Source organism: Centropristis striata, chromosome 9 (assembly GCF_030273125.1).
Source record: "Centropristis striata isolate RG_2023a ecotype Rhode Island chromosome 9, C.striata_1.0, whole genome shotgun sequence".
Taxonomy (NCBI): Eukaryota; Metazoa; Chordata; class Actinopteri; order Perciformes; family Serranidae; genus Centropristis; species Centropristis striata.
This window is the reverse complement of record NC_081525.1, coordinates 22,248,861-22,262,181: the sequence shown is the minus strand read 5'-3', so window position 1 is coordinate 22,262,181 and position 13,321 is coordinate 22,248,861. Positions and strand designations below refer to the sequence as shown.

At 38.9% G+C, this 13,321-nt stretch overlaps 1 protein-coding gene across 1 annotated transcript in view; it reads right to left on the bottom strand.

Annotated features, from left to right (window-relative positions):
* Positions 1 to 4,218: 4,218 nt before the first annotated feature.
* Positions 4,219 to 13,321, bottom strand: part of ap1m3 (adaptor related protein complex 1 subunit mu 3) — a 37,600-nt gene continuing 28,497 nt past the window's right edge. Inside the window, exons 8-12 of the mRNA XM_059341679.1 lie at positions 11,717 to 11,788; positions 11,265 to 11,423; positions 9,337 to 9,462; positions 8,654 to 8,729; positions 4,219 to 5,840 (exon numbers count right to left, since the gene is read on the bottom strand). Of these exons, the coding sequence (XP_059197662.1) occupies positions 5,818 to 5,840; positions 8,654 to 8,729; positions 9,337 to 9,462; positions 11,265 to 11,423; positions 11,717 to 11,788 (456 nt within the window). The 3' untranslated portion in view covers positions 4,219 to 5,817. The remainder of the gene's footprint in view (positions 5,841 to 8,653; positions 8,730 to 9,336; positions 9,463 to 11,264; positions 11,424 to 11,716; positions 11,789 to 13,321) is intronic.

Genomic DNA, 13,321 nt, shown 5'->3' with positions numbered 1-13,321 from the left:
CTTTGTATTGCACTCAATTTAATGTAAGTTCTCTCTCGTGGCTAAGAAGTCATTAGTTCAGCTAGCAAAACTGCAAAATGAAGAACAGTAGCAATCTTGCCGTGACAAAGTCTGAATGGTGTTATATTCTACGTTTTTGGGGAAAATGTGAAATACTTTTAATTAAAGCTGGATACACGATGTTTTGGGGAAACTTGGAACCAGAGCCCCATTATCAGAAAGAGGAAGAGGATGAGTCAGCAGCAACATTCCTTTGACTCTAAGTTATATCGGTATGTTTTTAGCGAGCCTAACTTCAATTTATTTAAATCCCCGAAGCACTTAAGTGCAAGAACGGGTGCACATTATTTCGATATGGATCAAGTTAAACAGTCTCAGTTCTATTCTCTAAATATGATTCATGGTTTACAAAAAATGTCTTTAATTTAAGCATAAGGCTGCAGTTGTGGATGACAATTTTAGTCCAAGCACTTCTGATTTATTAGATGCATTATTGGCTCAGATAACAGGTCATTATCATTCCCCACAAAGCAGAGAAGGAGAAATAACAGTTGGGGAAAGAAATCAGTGAAATTAAATCCATTACATCCTCACGGCCAGTCATAGAATTTCAATGCACTTGCAAAAGTTTGAACCAGGTTGTCAATATGCCTCATCGTCTTTCACGAAAATGATGTGAATTTTCAGCATGCTGAAATGCTTGCATTGTTATTAGTGAGTCAACTTTGTTTCCAGTGTTGAGAGACATTAACTTTCAAAGCAAAAGGTGCCACTGTTAAGAAAAACTATGCACAGTAGCAAATGAAGGTCATTCATGTTTGAAAAATGTTTCCGAAGCCTTTGAGAGTCTTTCCTCACATCGGCTTCCAGAAGAACCTCAGAAAAGGTCCTGCATTGTGTATCAGTTTTGTGTGTGTGTGTGTGTGTGTGTGTGTGTGTGTGTGTGTGTGTGAGTCAGTCACGCCTCTTTATCTGTCTGCACATACGCACAGCCTATTGCCTTGAGACAAAAGGGGTCACACAGTTAAACATTGTTGGAGTGATGACGGACAGCAAACTGAAGGCACAATGCACAAGGCAGCAGCCTGTAGGGGCTGGTGTAGACTAGCACCACTCTCTCTCTATCTCCAACACACACACATACACACACAGCAATAAAGCATGCTGCTTTTTTACAACACACGCAGAAATCCTGTAATCCTCACTTACACAAATCTGTCTTTTGACCTTCAGTATAAAGTAGCAATGGCAGGTTGTGTATCCATGCATGACAGCAAGAAGAGGTGAGCAGAGCTGAGAGGGAGGCAGCTCTGATACTGAGGAGAGACGACTGAGTGGGAGGAGAGGATTCAGAGCTTTTCTGTCAGGCCAAGAGAGAGAAATTGTCTGAACACAAACAATTCAAACCAGACGAAAATGGGCTCTGCTGCAACTTAGTGCAAGTGACAAATGTATAAATGTTTTTCTAGATGACAGTATGTTTTTAGTATCTGAGGGTGTTCATAATATACCTGTATCACAGCATAGGGTGCAGCAGCAATGACACATTTAAAGGCCAAACCAAAACTTAGTATTGCCTTGGTTTCATCGACAAAAAGCAAAAAGGATTTTTCCATTGGATTTGGGATTTTTGCAGAAAATAGGCTCCATGGCAAACAAAGTTTATGATACTTGAAAACCACTTTTATAAAGTTCCAATGCAATCACTAGAAGTAAAATGCTTATTATAGGCTATAAACAAGTACACCACGGTCAAATGACTTCAGTGTCACCACCACTAAACTGACAATGACGTTTAATGTTTAGCCACTTGTTAGCAACCACCTTTTTTAAGATTGGTAAAAGCTATTTATTTACTGAACAAAACATGAAAATCTCTTAAGCTAAAAACAAAAACAAATGTTAAGAACTCATTGACTTCCAGACGAGAGAACTAGAAGTGAAAAAATACAAATTTTGTACATTACATTACATGTCATTTAGCAGACGCTTTTGTCCAAAGCGACTTACAATAAGTGCATTCAAACTGATGGTACTAGACATAGGCCATAGGAATCGAGTAAGTACATAACTTTAAGAGCTAACTGTCATTGCTAAGGAGTGCTATATGTTAAAGAAGAAAAGAAGAGAAAAGAATAAGAGTTTATTTATTTATTTTTTTAATATATCTGTTAGGTGACCATGACTTAACCGAGGTATTGTTGGAAGAGATAGGTCTTCAGCCTGCGGCGGAAGATGTACAGGCTGTTCCGGACTCCTTTCTGCAGTACTCTATACTTCAAACTTCAAAGCTCAGTTTTGGGTTGGTCATCGTTACTCTGCAATAGAATTTGTCTCAGCAAATTCATACACTTCTACCGGTTATACTTTAATATCTACTAATAAGTAGACAGATCTGTAGAAAGTTGCTGATGTGCTACATTTCAGAGCTGCAATTCACCATATTAATTATCTATCACCATTCAGTGAAGCTGTCTAGTTAGGAACTACATTACTGTTTAAAAGTTCTTTCCAAATAGACGTTATTTTGTATAAAGGGTTTGTTTTGTACATTGGGAACAAAATGCTGTACTGTGGTTCAACCAAGACTGAGGGATGCAAACTCATTAGGGGTGAAAAAGGTGACAAAGACACCAGCCAAACTGAGACACAATGGAATTACAGACGATTTTTAGCATGAGGATATAGGGGAAAACTAGTAGTATCAGTGCAGAAGTTCACAACTTGGACGTAAAACTTCTCCTTTCTGGTACAGAACACTGTACGGGAAAACTACCAAACATACAAAGTTTCTTCAGTTAACATCAAACCAACAACCCTGTGCAATAACGCTAGCTTACAATTTAATTGTAATTTCTATAATTCATAGTTTAAACATGTTAATCCTAACCCTAACATGCAACATGTTATCATTGCTATCAATATGTATTTACTGTAATATCCACCTACCTCATAGGCTTATAAAGCAGGCATATAAAGCAGCCTGTTACAGTTAGTTATATATATATATATATATATATATATATATATATATATATATATATATATATATATATATATACATATATATATATATATATATATACATATATATATATACATATATAGTTTACTGTTTATAGATACATTTAAAGATGTAAATCTGCACACAGTTGTAAAATGTTAATATTAAGAACTATTATTTACATTTGTTCAGCTTTGTTGTCCTTGGTTTGTACACTGATAGCAGCGACAAAAACAACAACAGCAATAAAAAAACATAAAAAAAAAACGCAAATTAAATTTATTGTTTTGGGAATTTTAACACTTACATGGCCATTAAAGCTGATTCAGAGTGAAAGCAGCGGGTAACGGGAGTTTGGCTCCGGTTGAATCTTTACTCCTTCCGGTGATGAGTACACATTGGTGATGCTGTGAAGCATAGACACATATATATATATATGTATATATGTCTATGCTGTGAAGCGTACGTTATCTTTTCGGATGTATTTCATTCACATAACGCCGATACGCCGTCCTTAATTAATAAATAAGTCGTTCTTTCTCCGTTGCTGTTGTAGCAGTTCCACTGTCCAATTTGTGCTCACCCTAATTTCACTCACACACTCCTTATCCGTTTGTTGTGCTCACCTGCGAACGTTTACGGTGCACGGCCAAGTTTCCGGGCGAAAGTTTCCGCCTCTAACCTCTAATAGGGTCTCATCTAAATAAAGGTTACACAGTGCCTGCCTTCCTATCAGACATTGAAATTGGAAGCTTAGAATAAAATTGTGCATATCTAATTAGGACTAGGTGTCTGTTTTAGTGCCAGGTGCACAATAATATAGGTAGAAGCTATGACAAAATCGCAATTTAAACATAATCAAACTGACCACTGAGTATACTGCAGAGTGCCACCCAAAAAACGAGCACACTTGCACCTTTATGGTTCAGTTATGATTGAGGGCCACTTATAATTTTCAGTAGGCCTACTGGAAAACAGATTCGGAACAGAAGGGTATTTAGGGGTACAACAGTATTCTCTTCTGTCATGCAACACTAATGGGCCATTGACTAAACAAGAGTATTTTTTAATCATTAAATTAGGCTAATTGTGCTGTTTTTATCCATGTTAAAATAGCTATAAAGGACAGAAGAAAAACATTAATTTAACAGGTGATTAAAAAAAAATTAAATACAAGTTGAATCTGGAAAATGACAGAAAATAGTATTCCAAAACAAGATACAAAAAATGTTTTATTTCCAAATATATCCCTTTGCTTCCTATCGACAAACAGTAGTTGATAAATTAATGCAAACACACGATAACACACACTTATTAACAATCCTCATTGGTGTCAGAAATATGTCCCCACACAAGACAATGGAATGATTGTAACAGAAGGTTTAACAGCGGAGATGCAATAAATTGACACAGGACTTTTCTTCTTTGCTGATGGCAGTGCTGCTGGACTGATGTGGTGCAATGCATGGACAATAGAGGGAGTGAATCACACCACAAACTGCTTTGAAGAAGTATATGGGCCTGCAGTGGTGGACATATACATTAAAAAAGAAAGACTCATGGAAAAACAATTACCTCAACATATTGTCAATATTCTCCAATTCTGCAGAGAATTCCCTGCAGGGTGTTTTACCTTTGTCCTGCACCTCCCCTCCTCAACCCTCTGTATTGTCCTTCAAACATTTTCCACAGGGGACAAACTAGTACAGTATAAACAACAGACAGAAATGTGACAAAAAATTCTGCACCATGCTCATTCCTTCAGTCTCTGCCTCAAAGCTGCAAGCTGATTTTCGAGCACAAGGACAAGGTTACAGGCCCCATGAGAGCACGTTGAATGTATTATGTTACACTGCCAACGCCTCTGACAATATTGTGCCTTATTAATCATTGATCTGGTCGCTGGTGTTAGTTTCAGTGCACTGGGGATTATGTTCACAGTGCTAAAGGTGATGATACATAGGCAATTTTTTAAGGCAATGAATATAAAATATAGAGGTTCCAGCAAAACATGCCTTTGAGAGGGATGAAGATTAACAACTGAGTAGAAAAGGAACCGTATATGGATCATAAAGTGGTTATTAAGGACAAAACATATGAGGAATAAAAACCCTTACAGTTAAAGATGTGGACAGAAGTGCCAGGATGTGTCACGGTTAAAACCCTCTACAGAAAATAATAAAATCTGAAGGAGAACACGGCACACTTTCATCTGCGATCATATAGAAAGAAATAAAAAATTACAATGACGCGTCACAGTTTCTGCATATTGGCACTAATCTTTTGGTTTGCATGTTACACAGTAAAAAGCTACGCATCTCAATGGACAAGCCAAGGACCAAAAAAAAGATAATGCTCCAAATTCTTTATTTCATAATTATTCAAAATGTTCTTTTTCTGAGGAAAAGGTGATTAAAAATAATGTCTTTTCCCCCAAAAAAATTCTGTATTAAATTTCTGTAACCTCGAGGGATATCACATTAAAAGTGAGGAAATGAGAGCTTGCCCGAACCAGACACTATCACAAAGTTATCAGTTCATTATTCACATATTAGAACATTTTGCTGGAATCCTGAGGAGCCCTTAAAAAACAGAATCACAGGTCAGAGGTGACACAAAAGCCTTTCCCATCAGAGTTGAAAATGTCTTAGAGGGAGGAATGATGTCTTGTTTCCGTTCAGGGTGGGGTCCTCCTGCGCTTTGTCCTCTGCTGTCCACTGCAGACGGGGAGCCAGAGAAACAGAGAGAGGAGAGGAGAGAGGAAGACAGACAGAGGGAGAAAATATCCATTCGTCTAGCAGCATCTGTGCCCTTTAGTTTGTCCGGAGCTGGTAATCTGCCAAGAAATGTAACAGCAGAGCATTAACACAGCTTTCTCCCCCTCATCACTTCTGCACATCACATCACTGCCAATATGAGCCCCATTAAATCCCTAAACAAGATTTGCACGAATACTAGCAGTAGTAGCGATCTCCTAAATCATATTACCAATATTTAACACAATCCTTTCTTACATAGATATTTAATTTTGCTACATTTTCAGACTTAAGATTTTTAAAAATGATATTAATTGTTGTGAATATTAGCAATATCAAAATGTGATTTACTGAGTTATCGGGTTGCATGTGTATTCAGGACGTTCTAATACAAAGTGGGCAAAAGTATGTGGATAACCCTGTTCCCATATTCTTTTAAACTTTTGGTGTGGGGCTGTTTTTGATGGTTAGAAGTTGACTCCTTTAGTTCCAGTTGATGTTCATGTTTACCCAGCACTTTATTAATTCATTCATTCATTATCCTTAACCGCTTATCTGTTGATGGGGGCTAGAGCCTATCCCACCTGACATTGGGTGAGAGGCAGGGTACACCCTGGAAAGGTTGCCAGACCATCGCAGGGCTGACATAGAGATCAGACAATCTCATTCACTTCTACGGGCATTTTAGAGTCACCAATTAAACCTAAGTACATGTTTTGGGACTGTGGAAGGAAGCCGGAGTACCTGGAGAGAACCCACGCTGACACGGGGAGAACATGCAAACTCCACACTGAAGAGCCGCAGTCGAACCGTGACCCTCTTGCTGTGAGGCAATAGTGCTAACCACTACACCACCATGTAGCCCCCACTTTATTAAAATTTTACTCTAAATTGGACCATGATTGAAGAAGATTTGAATCTAGCACCTGAGACCATAAACTCATGAGGCAAATGTTGATTGAGGTAATAAATAAAAAAAATTCTTGTTGCAACCACTGAAGTCGCCCCCTGCTGACCATTAGAAAGAATGCAGGTTTAAGGCACTTGTGCTCTGGCCTCACTTTTCAGACCCATCAGTCTATGATGGCTGCAAAATAATGTCCATGGTTTTAGAATTAAATGTTAAACAATTACATATGTGAACTACCCTGAACATTACTGTCTAAAAAAGGTAGCTATGATTATATCCATTTTCTACACACTGATGCTTGAAAATTTCAGGACATATAAATCACCAGTCAGGAGTCACTTGACAGCCACAATAAAAGACCCAGCTGCAGTGAGAAGCTGCCTGATCATATTCTGACCACTGACAGTCTGACATTCGTGAAGCCGTCACTTGGTGCTGTACAGTACGGCTGCTACTGTAAATGCCTGTTCATCACTCATTAATAAGTCAGCACAGACGGTCTACAGTATCAGGGTATTGTTTAATCAGTGTGAGTGTGTCTGCATGTAGTGCCGAGTGAAATGTGAGCAGCGCTGCCTTCTCTCCCTACCTCCATGTTGCTGATGGTAACAATAAGAGAAAGGTGATAGCGTTCTCTCCAGTCCCCTCAACTTCATCACTCTTCTTTCTCTCACTCTTACTCACCTCCTGTCCTCCTCTTTTCTGTCCCTCTCTCTCTCTTTTTTGCTTCTTTGCTGATGTTACAGCAAGGCGATAGTAACCTTGGCATTCACTGAGTGCCACCCTGGGAGCTTCCCGGCACTTTGTGGCATCATTCAACCTCCGGCAGCCCCTGACTCGTACCTGACACATCCAGGTAATGGATATGATTGATGTTATAGAGGCTGGTTCATTTCTCGGCCGTATGGCAGGTATGAAACTTAAGGATTTCTGGCTGTGGTCCAGTGGAGGTATTGGACTTCCATCTCCATATCATTTCCATTTGCCCCCCATTGAAACTAGTGAGCTAGTGAGGAAGATTTATCTGCAGTCTCATCAATATATTGCAGCTTTAATGTGAAAATATTCAATTATGTATAATTTTTTCAAAAATCAAGCGTGTGTTTAAGGCAGAGATGTAGCTTCTTCAACATATTTCAACATGTTTTCTAGGTTAAATCGGAAGTTATCGGGGTGACTAAAGTTCAAAGCTCACACAAACGATGAAACATCTCTTGGTGCTTGTCTCCCTCTGTGTCACACTTAAGTTTGAAGGATGCAGAAGGGTTCATTCTCAGGGCAGCGGATGAATCCGCAGATCCCAGGTGCCAGCGTTGCTAAACAAACGTGACTGCCTTCTGCTTTATAGCAGCCTCGTTCGAATTTGGACAACTGAGAAAGAAAGAATTTTACGCCCCAAGCTAGCAGACTTGTAAAGTTTCTATCCTTGGCATCCTGTGTGGTGTCATTTTAAGCCCCTGGGGTCATGGCTCATGGTGATAGAGCCAGGTAATGGATATGATGGATGTTATACAGTTAGGTTCACTCCTAGGGCACACACTGAATAGTGATGCACAAAGTCTGATCCTGACACTGCACGCACACAGAAAACATCCTAACCATCCATAACCTTGAGGTGATTTGCTGATGGGTTTAGACATGATGCACCCTAAACCCTAACGGCAAGTTTGAAAGACATGTTTTCTTTTTAAAAACGGCAAAATTACACCGTTGGTCATAGCCAGAAAATTAAAAAAAAATTGTCAGGGGAATTAAAAGTGCAAATGCAAAAGTCAGAACAGGCCGCCACATTTTTCTTTAAGCACCACAATCCCTGACCTCATTTTACCTTTTCATAAAAAAATTATATCAATGAGTTCCACTTGGTCAGATATTCGTTTTGCATACAAATACACATGTTTTAAATTGAAGTAAAAGGGAGAATCTGTAGTGTGTGTGCACATATATGGGTGTGTGAGTACTTTTCAGTGTGTTTGTTCTCACCTCCACTTTGTGTGATGTAGCGCACCCATGGTAATGCCTGGTAACCGCTCTTCTCTATGATCTTAAGGTAACGCACCTAGAGAACACCAGCAGGTTAAGTATAATTATTGCACAAACACACACCAATATCTACCATATATAGTCTGTGTGCTTCAGTGTGTTTATGGCAACCCATCAATAACAAATGTAATACATAAGTCCATTAAAATATCTGGCATTATGTATGAATTTGGTGATTTTCCAGCCAAATTAAAGGACTACTTTACAAAAGCCCTGAGCGACAACTGAGAATAATAAATAAATAAATAAATAGGACTAAAAGCCTGATTTTCTTCATTTAAATTTCTCCATGCACTCTAAAAACAAGGTCTTGTGGCTTAATGTAGTACAATGTTTTCACAGATGATTATCTTGTAAAAACCTTCTTTTTCACCAGATTTTATGGAATAAACAAAGAAGAAAAACTATTCTTTAAATTGAAATAAGCCATTTAAAAACCCATTGACTTCTCTGAAAAATGAATTTTAGAAAAACTGAAACATGCTGCTTTTCAAAGCTTATAATATGTTTTTAAAGAGCATGGTTTTCACAGGATACTGAAAGGAAGCACCAAAAGTTTATAATACACAGCGAGGATCATATAGATTTCATACTGTATAGGAGGTGTTAATAAAGGGTCCAACCTGAATCCCAGACACGGTGAAATAAGGGATCTCAAAGTTAACTGTGATTGGTCTCTTTGCGTCCAGCTCATCACTTTCCACACTGGGGAGCCCAAAGTGCGCCCGCATCATGTACTCCTTACCACCCTACACATGCAAAAAAAAAATTTAAAAATAAGAGCGAAAGAGACAAAAATCTGTTACTAAATTTGGTAAAACAGAGAGAAAATTCAGGCTGATGATGTTCACAAAGCCTCTCAGATAAAACAGTTTAGTTTGTTTGATGAGTTCTGTTCCCAAGCGTCTGACTCTAATTAATACAAGGTTGTTTTGTCCGAAACAAAACAAACTTTATATTCATGGCAACGTGAGACAACTCCCATGTCACATCAAGGTGAATCAGATATCACGTTATGGGATTTAGCATCTGCCAGATGTATCTAGGGTATAAACACATGAAACAGGTTAATCATTCTTCATACCAGCCCTTGTGTCACACATCATCTGAGCACTGAGTTTGTACTTTGGTTTTATTTGCTGAAAATCAGTTACTATATTGGCTTTAAAGCTCCTGAAACTTTGGTTTCAAATCACAATTTCCCTTAAGATTTATGACAAAATAAGCAACATTCATAAAGTTGGAATCACTTTGTTTTTAGACACAATCCTCTGTTAATTGTGGTTTCATTTTCATTGTGATATGTTTGGAACAGATTGATTAATAAAGTTTTATAGAATAAATCACATTGTCACAATAATTTCATGGAAAGAGGTAAACAAAATATTTTGGGCCACCGTGTATATATTTGAACACTTAAAAGTGTTTCTCTCTTTCAGGACTGTTTGGGTGTGGTCTTATCTGGTTTCTTTTACAGTAACCTGGCACCAGAAGTAAACAACCCACATTCTTACATTGTTAAATGTTGTGTGTTGTTGTAAATGACATCACCTTTTTCCAACTGAGCCCTGCCCACTTTATACCAGCGGAAAGAGCTCAGACGAAAACACAAATAAGGAAACTTTCTGCAAAACTGTTCTGACTATCTGTTAGCAGATGATTGTGTTTTTTTTTCTCCTTGCCATTATAAAGTTGCTGTAAATAAAAACTTATTCTGCCTATCCTTGCCTACAGCTGATAAGAAAATATTTATTTATTCACATAATGTAATAAATAACTATAAATGGGAAATCTGTGAAAGATGCACACATTCGTGCTGATATAGCCGACGGCAAATGAACACATTTCTAACAGCTTTATGTCCCTGTTACAGGAGGGTAATGATTGTGCATCAGGGTTATAAATGACTGGATGGAGCTGTAGGCTGACAGACTGTGGATGAGTGTGTTTATCAGTCTCTCATTACAACAAGCTACTGCTTCATCTTTGTTTCCTCCAACTTCCGTCAAACATTGCAAGTTGAGTATGTTTTTTTTTGTGAGAATACGCAGTTTTATAGTGTCCAAAGGTTGATAGTGACAGAGAAAAATGTGCTGCGGAGTCATACACCGGCTGGATAACAATACGTCACCAGTAATGGCAATTCTTAACCCTCCTTGACAGGCTGAAGGTGTAATGAATTACTGAGGAGATATCAGGACTTGACAGATAAAAGGAACCTCAACTGAATTAATGCTCTAAGAGTTTTTGAAAATTTTCTTTTCTTTCTTATTCTGGTGACAGCAGCGACTGACACCGGAATTGTGAAAGGAACGCTAGAATGATAATATGTGATTGTTCTTTGTGTGTGGAGAGATTGATCATAATATAATAAACAGCCCCTGTCTAATATTGTCAGAATCAAAGAACAACTTAATTTTCTTTCACTTTAACACTGATTAAAGCTCGTGTAGATGGTATCACTGAGAGGCGTTTTTTAAAAAACAGATAATCGTTGTAGTTTGTATAGTTATAATTGTCATAAACTGTGATGTTTTGTTGCCACACTAACAGGGAAAGACTTGATGTTCCACTGCACCACGCTCTTCTCGGGCACCCACTTGGCGTTGCCTGTGCTGGTCTTGAACTTGGGTGAGTCAGCATCGCTGGGCACTGGCACCAGAATGGACACATTGTTGGCAGTGGACCGGCTCTTAAACTGACTCCGAGCCTGCGGAAGGTGACAGAGGACGAAGTTCAAATGTCATCTGAGACCTTTACAACAACAAAAAAGAGCATGCACATCCAAATTCAAATCAAGAGGGGTCTTCGTGATTATGCACACTGCGGCTTGTTATTTCCAGTCTGTATGGCCGCCGCTGCCTCAAACAGATGGTGAGCGGTAATCCACCTGAGAAGTGTGTGTCATAAATACTAAATAAGTTTCAGTGGAGGGACTGGATGAGTGGATAAGGACGTGCCACTCTGTGTGTGTGTTTATGTTTGTGTGTCACTCATCCTTACCTTCACCTTGATCTCCACACGGCTGTGAGAGAACTTCTCAATCACGCTCTCAATCCATATGAGAGGCTTCACCTGTCAGAGAGAGAGGGAGAGCGGACAAGGTCAGAGGCGCAGAGCTAAAGTGCATTACAACAACACACATCACCAGAGTGACACAGTGGACAGCAGGGAGAGAGAGATTGTGTTTGTACAAGGGAGACAATAATGCTCCGACGGCTCACAGTTCACATAGATTTCAGGCACAGCAGCCGCCCTAAAGTATTCTCTGGTTCACTGGACAGGATGAGTGGCAACATGTGGCTTCATAGACAAACTGAATCACTATTTATCTGTATATCTATCTTTATTTTTATTAAAGGGATAGTTTGGATTCACTGAAGTGGGGTTGTATGAGGCACTTATCCATAGTCAGTGTATTAGCTACAGCAGATGTCGGTCGGCACACTCCCACTACAAGCAAACACATACTGCTGTGGACGGGAGCCGCAGCAAAACATATTTTAACTAAAGAATTCAATATCAGTTTAAGTGTATGCTTTTTTTAAGTGTATGCCTATAACAACAACTGTAGCACGTCGAAGAGCGATCTTTGCTGGTCACTGCTATCGTGCCAAGGATCAAGTAATATCCGACATCCTGCTATGGCGGCTCCCCCAATCGTCCAGAGGTACCAGGCCTCATACATATCCTGACACAATCTCCAGGGACACCGGACTTACAATCCAGGAACTGGGAGCAGCAATGGCCGACAGGACCCGATGGAAAGACGTGTCATCTAGGATCTCGACGACAGTCGAAGGATGATGATGATGATTAAGTGTATGCTATATTTTAAATATTGTCACAGCTTTACCTTGCCATCAGAGAACCCTTTTACAAGTGTACGTGTCTTTGCTCTCTTCGAAGCCACCAGACTCCACTGACAAAAACAGTAGTTGCTGGTCTACGGCTGCCTCCATTGGTTCAGTTGCAGATCAGATCAGTTTCTTTGTGTTATTGTGGGAATGTGATAAATAACAACTTATCATTTGAAGTCACACAACAGCAACCAAGGCAGCAGGAGACTGTAGACTGTAAACTGATGTCTGAAATTGTAACACTGTAACAGGGCTGTCTAATGGCGAGATGCAAATGTTAATGTTATAGAGCACACTTCAACTAATATGGATTATTTTAGGTAGTCATTTTGTAGGTGGCTGAAATATGTTTAAAAATGATATGTTATAAACTGGGGGCGTTTTAATCACCATATACTGCAGGTAATGCGCTGACTATGGATACAAGCCAACTTCAAAAAACCCAAACTATCCTTTTAACATATCTGTTGTTTGGTAACAGGGCATTAATAAATATTTGCAGCCGTATTGTTTATTCTTTGGTAAAAGAATTTGAGTTAATAGTTGATATTTTACTGCAAGCAAGAAGCCTTCTTACCGTAGCTTGTCCGCCCACTTTATTATCTTTTGAGACTGATTATATCAGTAAATCTGATGTTGTATTGACACCCTGTGGACAGTTTTACTTGATTGTGTGTTGTGTGATAGTTCATTATTGTGATATGTTTGTGTTTCCTTGTTATTCTATTCACAAAGTACAATTAAACTC